The sequence below is a fragment of the Pseudoliparis swirei genome, chromosome 18 (genome assembly GCF_029220125.1).
Source record: "Pseudoliparis swirei isolate HS2019 ecotype Mariana Trench chromosome 18, NWPU_hadal_v1, whole genome shotgun sequence".
NCBI lineage: Eukaryota > Metazoa > Chordata > Actinopteri > Perciformes > Liparidae > Pseudoliparis > Pseudoliparis swirei.
Window position 1 is genome coordinate 21,019,160 of NC_079405.1, and position 24,900 is coordinate 21,044,059.

The 24,900-nt window shown below is 43.1% G+C and overlaps 2 protein-coding genes across 6 annotated transcripts in view; both read left to right on the forward strand.

The window, feature by feature from the left end:
• Nucleotides 1-9,888, forward strand: part of LOC130208980 (copine-9-like) — a 154,047-nt gene extending 144,159 nt beyond the window's left edge. For all 4 annotated transcript variants that reach the window (XM_056438456.1, XM_056438454.1, XM_056438453.1 and 1 more), the window contains 2 exons: nt 4,497-4,570; nt 7,382-9,888. In XM_056438456.1, the coding sequence (XP_056294431.1) occupies nt 4,497-4,570; nt 7,382-7,612 (305 nt within the window). In that variant the 3' untranslated portion in view covers nt 7,613-9,888. The remainder of the gene's footprint in view (nt 1-4,496; nt 4,571-7,381) is intronic.
• Nucleotides 9,889-11,076: 1,188 nt separating this feature from the next.
• si:dkey-156n14.3 (zinc finger protein ZXDC) lies at nt 11,077-24,225 on the forward strand. 2 transcript variants are annotated; one of them, XM_056438452.1, is made up of 10 exons: nt 11,081-13,156; nt 13,396-13,548; nt 14,485-14,563; nt 14,826-14,956; nt 15,131-15,301; nt 16,714-17,498; nt 17,979-18,063; nt 18,152-18,327; nt 18,505-18,606; nt 21,625-24,225. In XM_056438452.1, exons 1-10 carry the CDS (start codon nt 11,149-11,151, stop codon nt 21,709-21,711), a joined length of 3,777 nt encoding a protein of 1,258 aa, XP_056294427.1. In that variant the 5' UTR covers nt 11,081-11,148; the 3' UTR covers nt 21,712-24,225. The 2 variants fall into 2 exon arrangements, 1 of the variants encoding a protein (XP_056294427.1); XR_008834511.1 differs by lacking the exons at nt 18,505-18,606; nt 21,625-24,225 and having other exon boundaries at nt 11,077-13,156; nt 16,714-17,333; nt 17,432-17,498; nt 18,152-18,239.
• Nucleotides 24,226-24,900: the final 675 nt, after the last annotated feature.

Sequence of the window (24,900 nt, forward strand, 5' to 3'; positions counted from 1 at the left end):
AAATTTGGTGGGATGAGTTGTTATTATCCGGGGACCATTTGATTAGATTTTGGGATCGATCGGGTCAAAGGTCAAGGTCATGAAAAGGTCAAAATCTTCTTTTTACCATAGCACAGTCAATTTTTAGCCAATTGGCATGCAACTAATGCCAACATGTTCATAATTCAATGCCCAATCTTGTGATATGCGAAGGAATGCGCTCTACCGAGGGCCGATTCTAGTTCTTTTATAAAATGGGTCTCCTTAGATAGACCATTAAGATTCAAGATTCAATAGGTTTTTGGCCATATAAACTAATACTGCTCAGTCTTTGACACAAAGGGAGAACACTGAATCGTGCCATAAGCGTGTGAGGAGTTCTTTTAAAACATGTTCAAACCTCTCTGTCATACACAGATAATTATCATCAGCTTTTTTCTTTTTCATCACTGCCTGTAGAATAGCCATACCATGCAGTTAGTGAGAAGGTGAGCACACTTTCTATTACTGCTCAGTAACAACCTTTGACAATCCAGATCATCTCAAACGTCTTGAAAAGGAATAGTCTCTGGTGAGCTTTGTCGTCACGTGGAATTCGATATGATCTACTCTCTCGACCACCTGGTTGTTGGCGGCCAGAGACCACCTTGTTCCACAAACAAGTGGTCGAGAGAAATGGACCATAGAGCAGAGTATGCTTTAGCGTTAGGGTGGGGCTTACAGTGATTTACAGGTCGCTAGCAGAGCCGTTAAACTCGACATCATTCCTCTGCAGTCCAAATAAGGTTTATTTTCGCTCACTGGTTTATAAACAAGATGATGGCCAAATTCCATGATCGATGGTGAGAGCAACATTGGCACGTGTCATGGATCTGGAGGTAATATTATGTGTGGACTTATTTTGTGAATGGAGTAAGAGCTTTTCTTGTGAATGAGTCGAATTTCATACATATTGAAGTAACCAACAGTTGTATTAACGTCTGTATGCAGTCACCAACTGACTGTCAAATAAAAAATAAATACAAAAATAACAATACATATTGTCAGATTTGATATTGAACTGGGTGAATTATAAATTATACATAATCTAATAATAAATACATATTCTCAAGTTAAATGAGGGCTGGATAAATAAATAGAAAGCTTTTTTTAAATGTTACTCATTGAATTGTTCTACAGCTCTAAATTCAGTTCCTTCAGATGTGAAGTGATGACAATCAAAAGAGACATTATATTCACATCCTTGTGTGAACAGGACTTTATCTGCAGTTAATAAGACCAGTTCTTAATGTTAAGTTCAGTCTGCTGTATAAAAAAAAACATCTGAATTTAAAAAAAAGACTCACTTTATTGAAATGCACAGGTGTCTCTGTCAAAAGGTAATTGGCAAAATGATTTGAATTAAATCTCCAGATGGAGACAGGTAACATGGGAAGAGACCTATTATTCAGTGTGCAGGGCTAAGTTTGTGGTCAGAGGTCAATGCAGTGTGAGAGAGAGAGAGAGAGAGAGAGGCTTCAGTCCAGACATGGGCAGGTGAAAGTCCCGAGGGCAGAGCTGCTGTGTTTGATGCTTTGTCTTTGATAACCCCTTTTATTCGCCTTCTGTCAGTGGCAGCAAAAAAAAGAAGTTTGCAGACTCTTGTCGCTCAACATGAAGGTTTTTCTGATGTGTGCCCGATGTCCGCTCTGTGATGCTCGCAAAAAAAAGGATAAATCAAGTGATGTTTGTTTTTTTGCCCATGTCTGTTCCCTGGTTGAGCAAACTTCCACAGCTGACTAACCCCCCCCCCCACACGCACACACACACACACACACACACACAGTCAGAGCGGAGTCTGGGGGCGCCGTGTGGGGATCAGCCTTTTGAAATCAAAATGTTGCAGAAACCTCCAACTCCCATTTTCAAGCTCATCTGCTTTTCTTCCCACAGTGCTAAAAATATATTTAACACATATTTTAGGATACATTTGGAAAAGGTGTCTTTCATTCACAACGTTTGAAGATGACAGAAGATTAGATTCACCTTTGTCGATCCCTTTGGGAAATTTGAATCGTTGAGGAATATTCAACATCAAGGACGTATTCCTTTGAAAACTGAAAAGTATGAAATAGACATCAACACACAGCAAGGAGCACATCTGACTGACAGCCCGGACATTTAAGACATGGGGCGGGGTATTATTAAAGATGTGGGCAGATCAGTCTAACGGGGGACTGGGGGTCCCCCGCCAGAAATCTTTTCCTTTATTCTGGTTCCTTTTAAAGGCGGTTTGATATTTTACGCTACACTAGCATGAGAACATACAGGTACATTTTGTAACGTCCTCAAGAGGAAGTGGATGGCTCCAGATCACATTTATGTGACCTTATATAACAGCTTCCAACCCATGATTTACAGTCGACAACAGTCTGGTCCATGGGGTTGGTGATATGGTGATTGGTCATGGCTTTTTATCATCGCGCCATCATCAAGAAAGAAAAAAATGTGTCCAATACTTCCTCCATAACTGACATAACACTCCCATCAGCTGATTTGCAAATGTTATCATGCTAACAGGCTCAACTAACATTATACCTGCTTGGTTAAGATTTATTTTTGATGGTAACCCATTTGCAAATATGTAATATCATAATCATTTTTTGTTGGTCATCCTTGTGAATGCAATGTCTCAGAAACACCTGGCGGGTATTTCTTCAACCGCTCACCTGGACTCTATTTTGGTGATCGAGGGTGATGGTCACCGTGACCTTACAACCGGCATATTCTTGGGAAAGCAATATTTCAACAACATGTTGAAGCAAAATGTATTACATCTGGCACAAAGGTCCCATTGGACACCAGGATGAACTGGTTAGAATGTGATGGTCAAATGTCACTGTGATCTCATAAAACACCATAACTCAAAAATGTAAATGCTATACATCTGACAATTCCATAGAAAAAAGGCTGAATAGGATAAAATGATGAAGTGATGCAACATGACTGGTTGGTCGAGGCGATATTTCTTCTTAGAGACGGAATTAGTTTGATCAAAACGATCATCATTTAGAATCTCCTTGTCGCCCCATATCATCTCCAAACCATGTGCTGAACACATGTGTATATGTGTGTGTGTGTGTGTTGAACTGTGAGTCTAAATGCGGACACACGCGTGTCATATAGTATTGAGGGCAGCAGAAGGGTCTCTATTGGCCTCAGTGTCTCCACAGATACATGCCAGATGTATCCACATACATATAACCCAGATTTACCCTCATTTAGAACCATTTTTACTTTGAACATCTTCTGAATTTATTTATATTGCATCTCTTCTGTCCTCTCACATACCTTTTGTACCTCTGTCTGCTTGTTCCTTATTCCCTCTCTGATAATAGCACATCTAATGACTCCTCCTCCTCCTACTCCTCATCCCTTTTTTCCCAACTGCTTCCGACCACCATCTGGCCATCTCCATGTGCCATGTGGAGCCTCACCAGTCTCTCGTCAGCATCCTCCCTCATCATTCTTTCTTTTCGCTTTTCCCCTTGAAATTGAGATGTGATGAGGGTCCCTCTTGAGAAGATGCCAGGGATTGTTTGTCACTTTGCTCATCTGATTTGCTTTGTTGATAGGAAACTATAAATAAACTGATGCATTCCTCTGTTGTTTTTTTTCTCCAGTTAGGGACTTTACCTTCCCATTGTCCGTGTGGACTGTATAAGCACTAATGAGGATGGATTACAGAATAAGTGATTGTTTCCTTTCTCCACTTGGAGAGCAGCAGGGAACAGATGTGTTACGGAGCGGCCGCTAACCTGTCTTTAGTCTGAGCTCTTATTTAGTCCCCGAGGACGGCTGCGTGGCTCGCCAGAAGCTGGGTCTGCACCCCCTCTGGTCTCGGTTCCCGACATCATAGACACCGGCTTGCACCGTATCTATGAGGAGAAACTCTTTTCATGCCGACTGTTTCAATTGGATTTGCTTCTGTGGCGCCTTCCCCTGGATAAGACAGTCATGTGCTAGCATACAGCAAATAGATGTCTATGTTATCAGTGTGATCTAAAAGCAGTGGGGGATTTAGAGGATTGGAACGAGAGGAATAAACATAACCATGAATAAAGTTTGTGTGACGTTTGTCCTGTGAGACGTGATTTGCTTTATTTACACTGGAAGTGAGCACAAGTTGTTGGTGCTGTTGCTTTTGTAATGAATTCTGCTAATGACTCTGATTTTGTGTGAATAAAAAGAAAGAATGTCATAAGGAACCACCATAGCTGTGGACTCACATACAGTAAGTATGACCTGAGCACTGGATGCGTGCCAGAGACACAGTTCACATCCCCTGAATAGGACGAATAAAATAAAACGAGAAATTATTCAAATTGATCGTACAATATAAATGATCCAACTAAATCTTTCTGAATTTCTTTAAATGCTTCCGAACTATATTTGTATATGTGTCACTTTGATAGGTAACGACTTTCCTGATTCAAACCCTCCCTAAACAGTTTAAATGATGTGTTTGTAATCTGCAGCTATGGAGGAGCTGGACGGCGATGAGGTCAGGGTGTCCTCCAGGGGACGCTTTGCTGAGAGAGACATCGTCCAGGTAAAGCGCATTCCACGTACACGTTGCCCTGCCACAGTTCTGAGGTCTCATTTATGAAACAGTGTGTCGGAGGAGGAAATGCACGTACGGCAGATAATACTTGGATTTCTAAAAGCTTGCATATTTCGCGTTCCAGTGAGATATTTCCTTTTTTGAATCCCGAATCAACCTGTAAATATGTGCAGCTGGTTCAGCCTCATGTCCTGCCCTCTACACGCCCATATTCACCCATAAATGCTCATCAATGCAAAGCATCTCATGAATGTTGATGCATGGGGATGATCTGCTGATCCGTGGGTCTTTAAGGTAAATCACGGAGACGACCGAGAGGAGGAACACTTGTTCACTCCCATTTCTTCCATTTACACAGTCCTTAGTCCTTAGTCCTTAGTCCTCATAGTCCTTAAAGGTCTCACAGTCCTTAGTCCTCACAGTCCTATCCACAGTTATGTATTCAAGAATCAGAGCGTTACCTTTCAAAATTGGGGCGACTATGGGTGAGTGGGTAGCAGGTCCGTCTTTCCATCAGGGGGTTGGAGGTTCAATCCCCGCCCTAGTCGATGTGTCCTTGAGCAAGACACTTAACCCTGAGTTGCTCCCTGTAGCTGTGTCTACAGTGAATGAATGTAACTACTGTAAGTCGCTTTGGATAAAAGCGTCAGCCAAATGACATGTAATGTAATGTAAAAATGATGGTGACAATTGGAGTTATCCTTAAAATAAAAAGGGAATTTGATAGTTGAACAACATTTATTCGGCACAATGATTCGTACTGATAATGAGGATATGCTGTGATCGTGCCAGAGCTGTCGCTGGCTTTATTTCCACTCGATGCCAATTTACACAATCCATATGTGCAGGTAATGAAGATGAAGGTAAAGTGACTGGAGTAGGTGTGTGACAGTCACCATGGTAACTCCTCTGCTCCAGTGAGCTCTGATACTCACATCGGAGAGCTGTTTACAGTTTGTCTGTGTGCAGTATTCTCTATCTGTCCCTGTGGAATAAACCATAAATAGATCAATACAATTGTGTTTACTGCAGCGATTTTACTCACAGACACGGTGGTTCGATCCCCGGCTCCACTAATCCATGTCAGTGTGTCACTGGGAAAGACACTTGACCCCAAATTGCCCACAAAGGCTGTGCCATCAGTGTATGCATGGGTGTGAATGGGTGTGCAGGGGTGAATGACGACATGTCGTGTTAAAGCGCTTTGAGTGGTCGAAAGACGAGCCAAGTTCTATACAAGTGCAGACCATTTACCATTTACTTCATGAAAACTAAATAACTGGTGATATATGCACAGTATTAGAAGATGGTTGCTCTGTTGTGTAGTTTTTTACTTGCTAGTTGAAGTAATTTTACAGCTGATGAGAATTTCATCGGCTGCTCCACAAATGAACTTGAGTGTCGGGTTCGGCCTCTCCTCTGGGTTGAGGAGAGCAGACAGCGCTGATTAAATATGAAGCAAAATCAGATTTTAGGTTTTCGTTCGTTTATATCTTTTAGAATTGACATTGCTCATAGTTGTGGCTCACACAAGCACATATAACACTGCTGGTTTGACTGTTTCTAATGAAAAGAATATACACTACCGTTCAAAAGTTTGGGGTCATCCAGACAATTGTGTGTCTTCCATGAAAACTCACTTTTATTTATCAAATGAATTGAAAATTGAATAGAAAATATAGTCAAGACATTGACAAGGTTAGAAATAATGATCAATATTTGAAGTATTAATTTTGTTCTTCAAACTTCAAGCTCAAAGGAAGGCCAGTTGTAAAGCTTATATCACCAGCATAACTGTTTTCAGCTGTGCTAACATAATTGCACGGGTTTTCTAATCAGATATTAGTCTTCTAAGGCGATTAGCAAACACAATGTACCATTAGAACACTGGAGTGATAGTTGATGGAAATGGGCCTCTATACACCTATGGAGATATTTCATTAGAAACCAGACGTTTCCACCTAGAATAGTCATTTACCACATTAACAATGTATAGTGTGTATTTTTGATTAATGTTATCTTTATTGAAAAAACAGTGCTTTTCTTTGAAAAATAAAGACATTTCTTAGTGACCCCAAACTTTTGAACGGTAGTGTATAAATACAAAGTATTATACCATTCAACCTGTAATGATGCCTCTCACATTGAATTACAATCTGACACACCATCTGTTTCCAAGATGTTTGTAGGCCAGAGTTTCCATAAAGGTTTGCACGTTTTCCCGTCTGTTGGTGTTATAGATCACACATTTTTGCATGGGAAGTGGTTTTGTACGTACTCAACACTTAGAAATGAGACTCCTGGTGTTCATCCTTGTGACCAGAAAACATCTGCATGGAGTTTATTTTGTTTAATTACAACCTGTAGCACATAGATCTGTCTCAGTGACACTGCAGCATCCAAACGATAACCAAAAGCCTTTATTAGGGTTCTTAATTGGAAAAAGACTGCCTCGACAGCTTGAGGAGTTTTTATGAATTCTGAAACGATCCAGTTCTTGGCATATTGTTTTTGTTGGACGAACGAAAGGAAGCAGAACTATTTGTTTTTGTAATAAATAATGGCGAATTGTATAATCTGTTTTATTTCATGATCTGTAAGGAACCTAAAAGCTGAATTATGTTGTTGTTGTTTTCTAAAGGGACTACCACTTTTATCCACATAGATTGCCAAAATGAACACAAAATGAAAGTTACTCATAGTATTCAGATGCCACACCAAACAGAGTGTGTAACTGCACAACAACAAGCACAAAGCAAAACACTTATTGTGGTATCTGTTTTTCCGACTCCCATCCAGTTTGTTCCTTTCCGGGACTACATCGACCGGTCGGGGAACCAGGTCCTGAGCATGGCTCGCCTCGCTAAAGATGTCCTGGCTGAGATCCCCGACCAGCTGCTCTCCTTCATGAAGAGCCGGGGGATCGAACCCCGGCCCCCTCTGCCTGCAAGCTCAGACTCCCCCTCAATGTCCACCACCACAACCACGTCCACCAAACCTGGCCCCAAGGAACGCAACATGCACGCCTGAGATGAGGGCAGCGAGAGCAGCAGAACAGTGGTCCGAGATCTGAGCAAAGGGATGTGTGTGTGCGTGTGTGTGCATGTGTGTGTGGATGTGCGTGTGTGTGTGTTTGTTTCATGGTTTTCAGGGTCAGGTAACGAGTCAGGCTTCTGAACATCGTTTCCGCAGTAGATTGAAGGGCACACCTCCCAGAAGAGGTGGTGGGGATGGATCGCTCCAACAACACCTGAACTGGAAATGTAGAAAAAACATTTCTGCACCTATCACACACCTGTAACACACAACTCAATTAGAAACTGCATTTCAATCAAATCTAGTGTCGTACGTTTTCCTCAGTCATCAATAAAGCCACCCAAGGACTTATCTGCCAGCACAACTTCCCCCGCAGAGGGCGAGTCCACAGCTCCGTCCACCTCACTCCAGTTTCTCTTCTCACAGTGATATCAGCCGACCCATTGATATCTACAAGTTGTAAAGAAAGACCGCGCTGGAGCCGGTGGCCGTTCCTAGTTTTATCCTCATGGCATTTTGAAGGCTTGACAGGAAATGCGGTGGATCCGAGAATAGAGAGGCAGGAATTTAATGAGGTCCTGGTTGTGCCATCTGCGAGCCAATGGTTTGCTTTTTTATTGCTTCATGAAATTGCTAAAGGTAAAATTCAAATATGTTTTGATGTAGAAGGGGGTGGAGGGTGCTCTACATATCAAGGTCGATATTCCGAGACTGAGCCTTGGCGAGTCGAAACTAATCCCACTTGGACAAGAAGGAAGGCTCTTGCAAGGCCCCCCTGTAAACAGGAAATATGTATACGAGCATGAAATTGGCTCGGGATAGAGAACAGGCTGAAATACCCCCCACTCCCAGCACCTCCACTTCCTCCAAGCCACTATACAATTTAACAATATCGAGTGGGTTTTTCAGCCCTGCTCACAAAACTAAATATGAATTTGCCCCCGGCCCCCTGCCCTCTAAATTGTAACTCTCAGCTGGGGCTGTCATTTGGGATGAATCATTCATGAGCTGTCTGGAGCACGTATCTGTTTAAAATGAGCAGACTCGGTCAGCGCGCATTTCACGGCCCAGAATACTTTGTTTGTAGCGGAGAATGTGTGAAAGTGTCAGGGGTCTTCTTTTCATTTCTCACCAGAGACAAGGCGGCAACAAAAAGAGTGACAAAAGAGAGTGAGGTTTGGCATGTAGTTCTCTGTCAAAGTTGCTCAGACCAACTACTTTGGAAAAATGTATGCATCATTTTGCCTCAGTCTGAACTCACCAGCTGTTGTATAACCACACAGATTTACAATTTGACTTTATTTTCAGAAATCTTTTGTTTTGTGATCAAAAAATTGGGTTTTGCCTTTGCTTTCTGCATGCATGATTCCTTTTCTCACATCCACACATATCGTGCAGTCACGTCCAAACTTGTTGTCATCCGACATTTGGCACTCAGTGAACAAATGGGTTCAAACAGTCCAGGAAGGTCTGAAACACCAATTATAACAATAACAGCTGGATTATCAAGCATGTGTCGTATTGTATCCGAAAGGAAATGGATATGTGGCCTTATTCCTGTCATAATCCTACAAGTGTGTTACGAGGGAGGACTCTATTTTTATATGACAAAACAGGAAATATGTGATGTTTTGCATGCTTGTTTGGCTGATATGCTGCCATTGATTGTACTCATTCAGAAAAAGACAAAAAAACACTTACTATATATTTAGTCATATCTGGAAAAGGACTTCCAACAACATTCCTACTTGTGTTGACAGTTCTGTGAAGGAGCGTTATTTCTATTTCTACTCTTATTGCGTGCAGTGTACTTGGAGGGACCAATGTGATGATCCCAACCATATGGGAGCCACACCAACAGTAGGATAGATTTGTATCATACTGTGTTTGAAACATTTATGCATGCGTGTGTTGTTATCAAGAAGTATGCCAACACGCAGTCACAAAAATGTATCGAATACTTTTGTATGAAGCATGTGGAGCTTTCTATACAGTGTACAGTATTAGTTGATGACACTCACTGACGGCATACCGCTCACCTCTTCCCCCGCCCGGTGTGATCCAAGCAGCCTACACGGGTGAAATGTAAATACATCGAAAGTGATGTACAGAATATTTTGTGAGTCTTCCTTCCTTCCTTTTTGTTCCTCTCTTGATTCTCTAAATATCTCATTGTCTTCATTTGTGTCGGTCAAAATTGAGTTCTAGTTTTGTCAAGTGTTTTATAGCTTTTGCTTAGAAACCAAAATAATGATGATGCTTAAAGCTCATCCATAGTTTGTGATTTTTTACAGTTATTGTTGGGTAATGTTAGGGACAGAACAACATGTTTTAAGGGTAGAGCATTTGTACAGCTTAAATGTGCTAAATTCTAAATTTAGAGCTTTAATATAGTAGCAAAAAACCTTTATCTATACAAAGATATAGTGGGGTCTACCTGAGCAGAGAATAAAGTCGCTCTCCTGTGTGTTATCAGAGTTTCTCCGTGCTCGGTTTTTTAGCTATTAGCCCACATGTTATTGAAAGTTGTTACATTGTTTAATATTATATCCCTGAGTGTGGTGAAGAAATCATGTTGAATGTATTTAACATAATTGCTATGGCATGTAGTATCCTAGTCTACGACATACTTTTATTATCATCCCATTACAATCAGAAGTCCAATTGTAATAGCAAAATGTGGATCTTAAAAGTGGTGTGCACCCTAAGGGTGCCATGCTCTTTAAATATTGGTTTACATTGGTAATAAAGCTGGTGTTTTTTCTGAGAATTTTAATTTTTATGATTCATATTACAACACTGCCCCTCAGTGGAAAAACAGTTGAAAAATAAAACACTAACTATTATTTGGAAGGTTTATTTCATACATTATTAAATCATTTGGCTTAACATTTAAAGTTAAAGCATTATTAGGAGAATGGTTCATACAAGTATATTTACATGTGTTACTCATTGGTAATAACAAATCTAAATCTAACTCGGATCCACTGCTGCAAAATCCACTCCAGTTTCCCTTAACTCTGATACTAACGCTGCCTTCAGGTACTCCTCGTAGATCCTAGCCCAAGGTTTAATAGACCTTGCATACTGATCTTTTTTTAAATTAACTAGCCTCTTATAAAATGTTGGAGCCTAATGAGTTTCCTTCCTTACAGCTAGCATATACTGAAATGGTCAACTGAAATGCAGACGTGCTTTTTGGGATTTGGTTAGTGTGTTCGTCAATTTAGGCATATCAAACTTAGAAAAAGCTACCATTAAAGGCTGTTTGGCGGAAATCCTTTTTTTTAAAAATACAAGTCTTTGGGGATTAATTAAAATGGTGGCCGACAACAAGTCTTTGGGAGTTAACTAAATGGTATACACGTTATATAAATCGCCGAGGACTTTTACCTCCACCCTTGACAGCATAATTTCCATGCTGGCCGGAAAGGCAGCATCCGGCCTGCTGTAAACCGTGTAGTGGCTTCTGGAACGCCTCCTTCGACTAGGGCGGGCCCTTTCCGTGTCGCTGCTACAGGGATACCAAGATGGAAATGCAGGGGCTTTCTGGTGCCCAAAACATTCACATTCAACATGGCGCCCTCCACGGGACCACTTTGTCTCATCTTCAATCAGCGACAGGCCCGATACCTTATTTTATTTCCAACGAAAATGAAGCGAATGATCTACTGGGGCAGACGGAGCCACACAGTGACAACAACAACAACAACACCAGGCCGAGGACTTCACCGTTTCACCTACTGGCGGAAAATGGCAGCGGAGCGGCTTGTTCGCCTATCAGCAAACCACAACCGAGCGATAAAACACATTTACCGATCAACGGACCGAATGTCGGACTTCATAACGTGAGCACAGAGAAAGACAATGAGCTCGACGCGCTGCTCGGTTCGCGGGAGTTTGTGAAGACTGCCTGGAAATATGGGGTAGAATGCGGGGATACTGTAATGCAAATGGCGCTGCCTCTGTTTGAAGGGGAAGAGGAACCGATGCCACAGAGGCAGTTAACGTTACCGTTTCCAGTTTTACGGCAACAGCGTGAGGACAAGCAGCCGGCACTCGCCAGCCACAGCGCTACTCTGCCGGGGAGCTTCAGCACGGCGAATCGGACTGAGAAAACCACCCAGGAATTGTATGTTGTTTTTAATGTCGTGCAAGAGGATGGCAACGGCGAAGCGAGTAAACAGCGGCCGGACGTGTCCCCGGAGGGTTGCGATCGAATGAAAGGTAAAAGACCAGCGTGCTCTAATGCAAATCCCTATGGCTCCATGGAGGGTGGAAACAGCAGTGACGTTATTCTGTATGAATCTAACGACAACTTAAACTGTCTTGATGCCCAGGCCCTGAAAAAAGCCGACCATGTTTTCAATTTGATAAACGACCACGCCACCGTGGGTAACGCGAAACAGACTCGATATCACCACACCGTCGAGGATGTTGTTTTGACAAACAAATATGGTGATAAGATATGTGGCCAGATTTGCACCGAAAACAATGAAAGTAAACTGGTCAGGGAGCTCTCGTCGCACTCCCGTGTTGACGAGAGCGGAGCCTTGATTTCAGGAAGCTCTGGTGTCGCGGAAGCCATGGACACCTCGGACTTTATTCCAGAGCCAGCGGGGCTGCAGGGCAACGCAAACCCGGTCACGGTCTCCACAAGTCCGCCCGCGAGTGAAACCTTTTCCGGTACCATCACAATAAACAACCAAAGCATCATAGTGACGATAGAAAACGGGATACTGACTCTCGCTGCCCCACCAGAGGGATATGTGCACAAAGAGGACGACATGGTCAGCTTAAAGGAGCACCTAGGCATGAAAGACCATGAGGACATTGTTCTTCTCAACTATGACAGTGGCACTAAATCCATCGGGAAGATCAGCACCCTGGCAGTGTCCAGCTCCAGCCAGCAGGAAGAGCCCAGGCCTGGTTTGTCTGTGAGTGACTCCGAGCTGGCTCTGGTGGATGACTGCTCGTTATCAGAGCTTGGGACATCTCTGGACTCCTGTCCCTTAGTGAAGCAGGAGCCAGGGACGCTGTACGCTGTGACAGAGGCCGATCTGGTTACCCCGGCGCCCAAAACTATTGCGGCAGACTGTGACAGGCGGGACTTCCAGTCTGTGCCGCTCATACGGTCCAAGAAGGAGGCCGTGGCTTCTTTTGGGTGCCCAGAACCAGGCTGCTTCAGCGTATTTAACACGCGTCAGAAACTCAAAGTCCACTTCCTGCACCATGCCGAGGACCCACGCCTCTACAAATGCACCGTCGAGGGCTGCGGCTGGGCGTTTGCCACCTCTTACAAGCTGAAGCGGCATCTTCAGTCCCACGATAAGCAGCGGCCGCACACCTGTCCGTTCAAGGGCTGCGGGCGGCGGTTCACCACGGTCTATAACCTCAAGGCTCACTTTAAAGTCCACGAGCTGGACAACGCCTTCGTTTGCGAGGTCTGCAGCGAGAGGTTTCGCAGTGCGACGCGACTCACCAATCACCAGAGGGTCCACTTCGAGCCGCAGAGGCCGCACAAGTGTGAATTCCCAGGTAACACAAGCTGAATGTTGGATTTGTATCTCAATACTTTGCTTGTGTTTTATCATATTAACACTCCCCCTTATGAAGCAGATGACCTCTACACAAAGTAAGTGGAGTCACACATGTGGAACATTATGCTAGTAATCTGTACCCACCCCACCATGTTTATCTTCTCTATAAATCTGGTATTTTATCCCAAAGACGATCTACTCTTGTCGTCCTTCACGTTTCCCTCTTGTCATGTGCAGGCTGTGAAAAAACCTTCATCACCTTCAGTGCCCTGTTCTCCCACAATCGCACTCACTTCCGAGAAACGGGCCACTTCACTTGCAGCTTCCCGGGCTGCGACAAGACGTACGACAAGGCCTGTCGTCTCAAAATCCACATGAGAAGTCACACCGGTGAGCCGATGCAAGATGAGAGTACTCGATGTTGTTGCATTTAAGGGAACGCTGTCCAGAGTGTGGATGGTTGAGGCTGGTTTTTTTAAAGAATAAGTCATCCCCCAATCACATGATGCTACTTATGTGTTGCCCTCTATTCACTTAGTTCAGATGTAAGCAGCTGTTTGCATTTTTACAAAACAATATATTGTCACAATCGGCACTAATACGTTTCTGTTCAATAAGCAAGGTTTCAAAACAAACGATCTCCCTCCGTTTTCCATACTAATGCATACTAATGCATTTGGTCAAAACGCATCTCTCACTCGTTTCCACCGCTGGTGGCAGAATTCTGTCGTGCTGGAGAACATTCATGATTTTGTTCTTTGACTGTTTCTTTGTGTACTTCACAAAAGTTGTGCAGAAAGAAAAAAAAGCATTGGTAAGAAAAGGCGAGTCCTCAGTTTTGTGTACGTCGCCGCTGGACACGCATCTCACTAATCGCTCTAATAACGGCTGCTTCCTCCGCACGTTGGCTTTTTAAAATTCTGAATTTAACTGTACAACAGCTGCTTAGTATAGACAACGCCTGTATTCAGTTATCCATGTTTAATTAAACACTCGAGTCGATCAGTAATCAAAGCCACGTAGTCACGCCGCCAGTCAGGGCAGGACGTTACTGCTAAGACCCAATCGAGTAGCGAATGCAGGGGTCGCCGTCATCATTTTCTCAACGGTCTACGTTTCTGTCCGTCTACGCAACGAGGTAACCCTGGAGTTTTCAAACTGACCTAGCGTCAGTAGTGTTTTCAAATGCCACCCTTTTTGGGGGATTAAAGCCCTGGAGTAGTGTGGACGCGAGCTGTAAACGTAGCCCAAAGTTAGCCAGTCACAAGTCGTTGATCTTGGTCGTACTGGTTGTAGGTAAATTAAAATCGAATGTCCCGTTTCCAGGTGAGAGACCGTTTGTCTGTGACTCGGAGGGCTGTGGCTGGTCCTTCACCAGCATGTCGAAGTTGCTCCGACATAAACGGTAAGTGCTTATACAACGATACTGATTTTGTTTGACTAAACTTTAGTTCACCATTGCAGTCCTGCTTTATTTTGGGAAAAGTGAGTGTTGTTGAGAACCAGTATGTTTTCATTGTACGGGAAGTTTTGGTTCCCCCTGCCGTCTTACTTATTGTTATATCAGTTTTGATGTAGTTGAATCAAAATGGACAATTCTTTCCTTCCATTTTCTTAATGTATTCTCTGTCCACCAGTACTGACCTATATTCCTCTGTGTTTATCAGGAAACACGAAGATGACCGACGTTTTGTCTGTACAGAGGAGGGTTGTGGGAAATCCTTCACCCGGGCAGAGCACCTGAAGGGTCACAGTATCATCCACCTGGGTACCAAGCCCTTCCAGTGCCATGCGGAAGGTATGTACAGGTACCACAAATATAGTATAGGAGAAGGCGCTTTTGCTGGGAGAAAGTCATTATTCAAATGAGTTTTTTTGTCACTAGTAAAATAAAAAGTTATTTTCACCGAGTCATTTCACATCATCTGAAGAGTTTATAATTTCTGACTTTTGTTTCTTTCATGTTCTTCAGGCTGTAATGCCAAGTTCTCAGCACGCAGCAGCCTGTACATCCACTCCAAGAAGCATAAGCAGGACGCCAGCACCCTGAGGACTCGCTGTCCGATGGCCAACTGCTCCAAGCACTTCTCTTCCCGCAGCAGCCTTAAGAGCCACATGCTCAAACACCACCACCTCAGTCCTGGTGAGTGACCAGCACAGCAATGCATGAACACTACTGATGCCTCCTCCTTCATCAGAGTGGTGCAGCTCATAGGCGGCCCACTTATGTCCAGGGTTAGGGACTGAACACCGGTTTTCAAGACCGAACCGCAACACACATTACGGTGCTTCCTTTCGGTGCATGAGGAGCCGATTTGAAATTGAAAAACGATAGCCTATCATTTATATAGCTACAGTAGCTGGCTAGAAAAGTAAACAGTCAAACATTTTAGCTGTATTTCTCAAAAAAATGTTTAACAATGTGACATGCAGCAAATGCAACAACAATTGCGTGGAGTGGAGGAAACGGGTCAGGTTTGATAAAGCATCTGGCAACGCATGCCATCCATTTGAAAGCGGAGACATGCACCGTGTTTGACTGTCTGCGTGAAGCCGTGCCGACCACATCAGCTCGGCAGGCTGGGAGCTCCCTGGCACCTGCGATGGGGAGACCGGTCCCTTAACTCCGATTTAAAAAAAGTAGGCCAACAAACAATAAATTAGGCATAACTATATTCAAGCTAGCTCGTAGCTCGCGTGGGCTACTAGTGTGACAGTCTGATATTCAATGTTTGTCAGTGCAGCCATGAGAACGGCTTTTACAGGGAATACGGCCGAAAAGGTTTTTAATGTCGTCGTTTTCAATCGTCGTTTTGCGCTGCTTCTCTTTTTTTCAAGTATCGGTTTAGGCATCGGCATTGGAAAAAACCCAAACGGTACCCATCCCTACTTATGTCTCTGTACAATTTGAATAATGTTATGGAATGTCAGGTTTCCATGGCAATCATGATCAAAAGAATTTACAATATTATCGTAATACCTATAGAAAATTTGAAAAAAGGTCTCAGACTTGTTTACTGTCCCGTTTTTCTCTGACAAAGAAATGACTACGTTAGTGAGACAGCAGGCCGTCAACGGCAGTATGAAACGGAACGGAAGGCGTTTCAGTGACCGCAACCACGAGAGGTCCTTGAGACCACAGCAACAACTGAATTCTCAGAATATTATTCAGGTGGGAGATTAGCTGTGCACAGAGGAGCACATTCACTCATTCACGGACACACACACACACACACACACACACACGTCCATTCTCATGGCACATAGATGATAAATTAGACAATACCACTATACTATGTTAACTTTACTGTCTCAGCCCCAAAGGTACACTTCACTATTCTTGAAAATAGTTTGTCTTGGGATTAATGAACATTTTCAAAATTGGAGCTAATTATGAAACCCATGAACATTCAGCAAACTAGAAGCAGTTATTTGTGATTGTTATGTTTTACTAAAATAAGGATTTGGTTTGTTGGTATACGATTGTATGAAACATGATGGATTTAGTCCATTAGTACCATAACATTTCCAGACTTTCCCCTCTCTCCATCCCAGATGTTCTCAGCCAGATGGAGACCACGCCCACCCTGACCCCCAGCAGCGAGCTCATCAGCTCCACCCCAACAACAGTGGCCGGGCCCGGAGTTGCCGGGGGCGACCAGCTGACCAACCTGGACCTCAGCTCTCTTTTCTCCGCCGTGCCGGGTGGGGGTGCACCCTCTGCTGGCATCGGAGTGGGGATTCCCGTCGCTGAGAGTGACTGTAACGGCACTTTTACCATGGACCTTTCCCTGGTCAGCTCAGGCATCCTCACCATTGACCCCTCCTCGGTCAGCACCACTATGGGGATCGGCACTAGTACCACGTTGGCCAAAGCCGCGGACCCTCTTATCCTGGCAGCCAGTGCTGATATGGGCCCCCATCACGGTTTGGAAGGATCAGTGGGCGACGTCCTGCCCCCACAGGGCACTCTCAATCTGGACGATGTGCAGACGGTCACCCCGGAGGCCCTGGGGACCCTCCCGGCTCTCACCGTGCAGGGCGCCGGTGCCTCTGTGGACCCCGCTCTGCAGCACCCACTCAGCTCCTCCAGTGCCCTGAGTGTGGAGCCCGCTGCCTCCCTTGCGGCGGCCCCTGTCGCAGAGCCGCTGGCCTCGCCCTCGGAGGTGGTGGAGGTGGGTGGCCAGGAGGGAGCGGGGCCGCTGCTGGGCTGCGTGGAGGCGCTGGGACCTCAGGAGGGAGAGAAAGGCCTCACCCAGTTTGTTTTCCCCAGTCACAGCAGCAGCTTCAGCCCACAGAAAGAACAGGAGCTCACTGCCATGTCACCAACCAGCTTCCTGGTGAGTTTTCATGCTGCCGTGCGGTTTAAAGGGTTTTATACCTGCTTTCCAGGACTTGGGGCGGACTACTGCAGATGTGAAGTTCTCTGAAGCCATGCGTTTCTCCAGAGGCAGCTGTGTGATGTCACTGTTGGTTAAAAAGAAGTGACCGCACCTTGCTGCAGACTACATTAGCTACTACTAGCATAACGCACATCTTATGCTTTCCAGGTTTTGACGAGGGACACAAAAGTAAACAGATTTGTACCTTTTTTTTAAAAGCCATCCATCGTCGGTCTGATGTTAAAGGACGCAATAAGACGGACAAAAACGTTAAATCTCATTTTCTAGGAGTACAATGCTAACTCAATGGAGTAGTCTTTCAACGAGCTATGTGTTTGTTGTATTCTATGATGTAACTCTGCTTGACTAGTAGGTATTAACCATAAAAAGCCTACATGGCGTATGTGGTCACTCATGCAGTCCTGTTTTGTACTTCAGGAGAGTGGAGGCTCAGCTAGGACTGACTACAGAGCCATCCAGCTGGCCAAAAAGAAGAAGCAACGAGGTCCTCCAGCCTCCTCTGGTGAGACGCATTTAATGCTCCAAGACGAGACGGAGAGGAGACCAAAGGGACTGAACTACAGCGAGTGACGTCTTTCTGCTGAATCCAGGGGTTTCAGGGTCGAGTCAGAGGAAAACTAAAGGAGTGAAGGCAGCGTCGTCTCCCACACCCATGGCTCCCTCTGGTGTTCGTTATGGTGAAGGAGCGGCAGCAGCAACCAATGGGGGCCTGACCCTGCGTGACCCCGTCACCGGGGCCCAGTATGTCCAGATTCAGCTGCTGCAGGTGAGATCCCCAGACATCTCAGAATACAATTTCTCCCCCAACTACAGTGCATGTGTGTTTCTGATGACATTACCACACGACTAAACCTGATTCAAATACTTCATAGAGCCGTGTTGAGAAAATAAAGCATAGCTGCTGTGGTAAGACATGCTGATGGATGTGTGTGTGTCCATGCAGGATGACCCTGCCAGTGATGGAGACCTGGCCTTCCAGCTGAGCTCTCAACCCTCCAGCTCCCACTCTCAGCTCACTGCCGACCTGCCTGTCAACATTTTACAGGTGGGAAGAGTTTAATTATCTTTTTAAACAGAACTCCATCAAGTGATACAGTGAAATCTTTATTTGAATACATCCACAAATGGAAATAAAAGAACACAATGATGGTGATAAATGTAGATATTTAAAAAAAGGAGAATCTAAAATGTTTTGAGTCCTTCCTGTTAAAGAACACATGCAAACCCCTGCACTCGACAGCCCATATTTAGTTATTGGTGACATTTCCTTTGAACAGAACACCTTTCCAAGCTGTGTTTGACTTCACGGCTCGTGTTGGCACCGCCTGGGTTCCCGTGCTTCAGAGAAAACCTCAAATAGTTTAATTTTCTAGTCATTGAAAACACATGGAAATGGAGAAAGTCAAATGTCCTTGACAATGTGTTCAACATCTATCGGAGCTTCTCTTTATGGATGAGATTATTTTGGTCATGTTGTGTAAACGCACCCCCAAGGTCTGTCACATGGTAACGAGCTCGTTCAGGCCGGAGGACTTATTAAAAGGTGGTTTTCCTCACCGCTTGTTCTAAACGGTTGAATCATGTTAAATTGGCTTTTAGTTGGTTTTAAGTTGACGGGCTTGCTAGCTTGTTTTGCCAACATTGTGGCAGCAGTTATTAACCCTTGTGTTGCCTTCGGGTCATTTTGACCCGATTCAATGTTTAATGTCGGTGTTCTTTCGGGAGTCAACAAACAAACATAAAGTACCTGACACTTACTTGTTTTCTGGAGATTTTAATAGCTGGGGTCATATTGACCTCAAGGGTAAAATATGTTAGTAAATATAAAGGTAACAGGAGGATTAAACATTGAATCGGGTCATATTGACCCGAAGGCGACAGGAGGGTGAAACATTGAATCGGGTCAAATTGACCCGAAGGCAACACAAGGGTTAAAGCAGCGATGTGAAGCGCCACTACGGGACAAAGCACAAATCTGAGGAGAATAGAGCTGAAAAAAGAGGTTTACAGATAAAGTTCCGTCACACATTTTCTCTATTTAGAAGATGAGAGGACTTTAATACCGTGGCTCTTTTGATTGACATTACTGAATTTAAAGCTGCAGGACAATTCAGTTAAGAACATTTTTCTCAAATGAAGTACTTCTGTAATGTTTATATTTTTAATTCCAGTTTGAAAGGAGGGAACATTTATTTATTATTAGATTATTTATAATTCCTCGTTTCATTTGAAATCTGTAATAATAAATATTGTTGAGATATTATTCAATTAAACCCTTTTTTTCTTTGATTTGACAGTCAGTTGTTGAATACATACAGATGTTAATACAGTTGTTGGCTACTTCAATATATATATATATACACACACACACCGGGTAAAATAAGTATTGAACGTGTCACAATTTCTCTCAGTAAATATATTTCTAATGGTGCTCTTGAAATATTCACCAGATGTTGGTAACAACCCAAGTGATCCATACATACAAAAAAAACAGAACAAATAAGTTCAGAAATTAAGTTTTGTTTAATATAATGGAATGACACAGCGAAAAAGTATTGAACAAACTGAGTGAAATTAATGTAATGCTTGTAACATTAAGACTTTCTGACTTCAAGGCGCCTCCTGTATGGAGAAACTAGTCGCTCGTTGCTCACATGTGATTCTTCCGCGCAAACAGCCAAATCTTGAAGCTTCCGTGGGAACTCTAATCTTTAATTCATTCCATAGATGTTCTCATGGATTCCAGTCAGGTGATTGGCTTTATTCGCTTTCTCTGAAACCAATTGAGTTTCCTCGGCTCTGTGTTTGCGATCATTGTCTTGCTGAGATGTCCACCCTCGTTTCATCTTCATCATCCTGGTAGATGGCAGCAGATTTTATCACGAGAATTTATCGATCCATTTTTCCATTTCACCTTCCTTCAATTCTATGAAGTTTGCCACAGCGTTATGCTGAAAAACAGCCCCACCCCACGATGTTCCCACCCCCAGACTCCACTGTTGGTCTGGTGTGTTTGTGGTGATGAGCAGTCCCATTTGACCTCCAAGCATGGTGTGTATTATTATGGCATTCAACGAGTTTCATTGTGCTCAGCTGACCGGACTATATTCTCCCAATATTTCACAAGCTTGTTTAAATGTTGTGCACTAAACTTTAAAACCATTCATTGTACTTGTTCTTCAGTCGTGGAGTCTTGATGGTGAGCATGCACCTTGGCTCTTGGACAACTCTTCTGATGGTTGTTTTCACTCAATCTTGCGAGGAGCACCTGGCCATGGCCGGTTTATGGTGAAATGATGTTCTTTCCACTTCCAGGATATATGGCCTCGACAGTGCTCACTGGAACATTCAGAAGTTTATAAATCCTTCTGTAACGAATGCCTTCAGTGTGTTTAATACAATACGGGTGAATCCAATAGAAAAGCTATGAAAAGAACAAAAGATCAGAGTTCTCACAGAAGCTTCAAGATTTGAAGACTGTGGGAGAATCGGCCAAAATCACACCAGAGCAATGCTTGCGACTAGTTTCTCCATACAAGTGTGTGTATCTGTGTCTGTGTCTATGTATATGTATGTATGTATATATGTGTATATATATATTACACATACATACATGTGTGTGTGAATACTTATGACTGTTATATTTCAGTTTTTCTTTAATAAATGTGCAAAAATTTCGACATTTCTGTTTTTGTCTGTCCAGATTTAAAATAAAATGAACTTTTTTGATTTTAGCAAATGGCTGCAATGAAACAGTGAATATTTTAAAGTGGTCTGAATACTTTCCATACCCACTGTACATATGCATATATATATATGTGTGTGTATTTACACTCACTGAGCATTAATAAAAGACTGCATATTTAGTGAAACTACAGTAAGATGAGCTGCAGAGTGCAACACTGGTACCGCTGTCCGACTTCTGTTGCTCCTTTAGTCGTGTTATTATGGTATGGATGGTTGTTTTGGAAATGTGCCAAAACACTCGTGGAAATGTTTCCGTCCCTTTGCAACCCCTCGTCCGGATACGAGAACTGACACGTTTGACCTGTTTATTCAAAAGGAACCTTCGGTGATGGCGGAGGACGACAACGGCTCCGACAACTCCCAGTTCACGGGAAGCACAATCAACCTCCAGGACCTGGAGTGACGATCACGGCGCTGCAGGTCAGAGGTCCGCTGCAACGGTCGACCTCGTCGCCGTCCACAGTTTCCACCAACAAACGTACTCCGAGAAGGGTCGACTCCCATTAAACGGTCGCTTCATCTTTTTTTTCTTTTTTTCTCCCCAAGACTTTGAAAGGCTTTTGGGACATATTCATATCGCGAAGGGGGTGGATAAGAGTCCACAGTTAACGCACCTTGACGAAAGGAGACAAGGATTTGTTTGCTTCTGAAGTCCACTTTGTACCAAAATGGAACCTGAGGGCGCTCTGCTCGGGGTTCTGATAGCAACGGTTTCTATTCCACGTTGCCACACACACACACACAGTGCGCTGTCTACGCTCCAGTTGCCTTACAGCCTTGCATTCCTCCACTGGCGGGGCATCCGCTTTATTTTGTGGCTACTTTTGATTTCTTACTTTTTGTCCTATTTTTTTCTTTTTCTTGTTTCGATGGAAGCAGCCCATGTTAAAAACGAAAACCATGCTTGATCATGTGTTTGTATGCATTGTCATGAGTTACTACCTTCTTGTTATTGTATCTGTTATTTATTATTTAGCTGTGGGTTTACATAATGGCAGAGCCAAACACAGAGATGAATTAAAGAATCAAAGCACAATCGGAGCGCTGTCGTGTGGAGGCCTTCATTCCTTTTTAGTTTTATGAAATGACAACCATGGATTCATTTTGTCCGGGCAGAAAATGTTCGAGGATTCATAGGATGCATGAAGGAAAGCACGTGAATATAATCAGCCGTACGGAGGGGGATTTTTTTTTTTTTTATACCAAACATGTTTTAGAGGATCTAAGATATAAAGTTTAGCTCAATCCAACATGAGGCGTTAAAAGATTTGCTGAATTATTGCCGGTAACGGTACCTCAGAGGAGAAGGTAAACACTGGAAGGCATTTGACCATTTTAATGGAGCCAATGAGACCAGAGACTTGTGGCGTCTCTACGGCAACGTGTTGCTGCCACCATGGCAGACGGTTAATTTGATCCGTGAGATTCTCTTACGGTTTTATTCCATTTAAGATACCGGATGATTCAGTTTCCACAATAAATATTTGTTGGAACAACATATCACTTTATCTTGCCACATCACAAAACTCGTGTATCTTGTTAAAGCAAGTGTTGTAATGGCAAGAAACGGATGTTCAAATTAGAACTTTGAGGGATCGCAGCCCAAGTATGCGAGACTGTATGGATATGGTTTACGTTTTATTGAATGCCCTGGATGGTTGCATTGCCACCTGTCCACATCAACAATGCATCCAGGAAGTAGTCGGACCCCGTATAATTAATTTCCCCCCCCCTCACGCCATACTTAAATCTCCAAATTGGCAAAACAGGGTTTTTAAAATGTTTGCAAATGTATTAAAAATGCAGCTTTCATGTTTACACAAGTATTTGGACCCTTAGCTGAAGCCTTGATGACAGCCTTGTGTTGCATGATTCCCCCCAGAACAGCTTTTCCCAAATAAATGTGCTCCATTTTTTTCCCTTTGAGCCTCGTGTTCATATTTCAGTCTAAATATAATATTGAATCCAATCACAAAGTCTAGCTGATCTGTTTTATTAAATGAGGGCAAATGAAACAACAGGTTGTGTTGACTGACGAAAATGCTTATTTTTTGGTCGCATGTAAAAAGTATTTAATGTGAATATGTTTTCATTAACATACAGGAAACTTAGTAAATCTATCTCAATGACTAGTTTACCTTTTCTACTGTAATCTAGAAATGGAATGCACATTTTTGCATAAATTCACTTTTATGGATCCCTAGAAAAACATTTTGGAAAACCCTGTTCTGAGATTCTCCCGTTCTCACAACATATGCACGTTTTATGTCAATAATACACCAACTCATGTAATAATAATGACAAAACTCTTTTTAATAAGACGTTGGGTCTCATAAAGATAAGATGAAATGGTTTATTACAAGAAAATGTTCTTGCGATAACATTAATTGGTATCTAGAAATAAAATGAAAAACAGGGTGTATAACTTAAGTCTTGTTTTAACAGAGTACCATTGTTGTTGTCATGGTAGCACCGATCTGCTGCCCAATGATTCAAGCACCGCCACACTTCCCAAAAGCCCTGAATATTATGGTCTGGTTTGTGTTTGAGGAACAACAGCGCCCTGTTTTAAAGGGCCAGTTCACCCAAAGCCAGGGCAAGCAGCTCTTTTAACAGTACCATGAGCTCACCAGTAGATGGCGACCAAGTCAGAGATTTACTGACGTCACCTGGTGAATGGTTGAGTGTGAGAGACTGTCAGGGACATACCGTGTTACCATGACAACTTAAAAAGATATGTACAATTGTGGGTATTTAATACTTTTTACTCCTTGATTTGAAAATCTTCCAGGATCTTTTTTCACGAGATGAGGTCATTAAAAAATATATATATTTGTTTTTGTCAAAACAGCTTCAATAATGAATGTTTGATGAATAAATCTGAGATATAATCTTTGTTTCCATTTGCCAGAATGACCATGTGCCGTCTGCTTTGTTTACTTCTCCACGCTTCCATTGGTGACCCTCTGTATAACGTCACACTGCTATGAATTGTGGGTAATTCCCGCGGGCAATCTGCATATAATGCTGATTTACAGACACAGGTGACATTAGTCATATCCAATATGGCTCAGTTCCATTTATGTTTTTTTCCACAGCATTTGTGCCTGCTGGCTCACTGGACATCTGACACACACTAAATATAACGCTTATCCTCCTGTGACATGTCTAAATGTGTTCTGTGTGGAATGCCCTATACACACAATATTTGAACAGCATTCTTGAAAAAAAAATACGAAAACAAAATGCATCAGCGGGCTGAAAACAAATTCAAACATGTTAATACATTAGTTAATACATGTACAACAATCCAACATTTGCAACAATAAGCACACAAAGACAACCTGGAAATGTACAATGACAAAATAATACTTTTCCATCTCTGGAGCAACTATCTATGACAGCACCGTGCAGCTTAGTGCGTGCTGACTCCCACCGTGACCAGGATATTGCTAATTATTAGTCATCACCGTCACATTGTTCAAATGTAATGCATAGTTGGCTGTAGCTGTAACAGTTTAGCTCCACGCCTTCCTTTTTGTAATAGTTGTTTTCATCCTGTCACACCATCTCGTCAATCCAACTCCCCTCA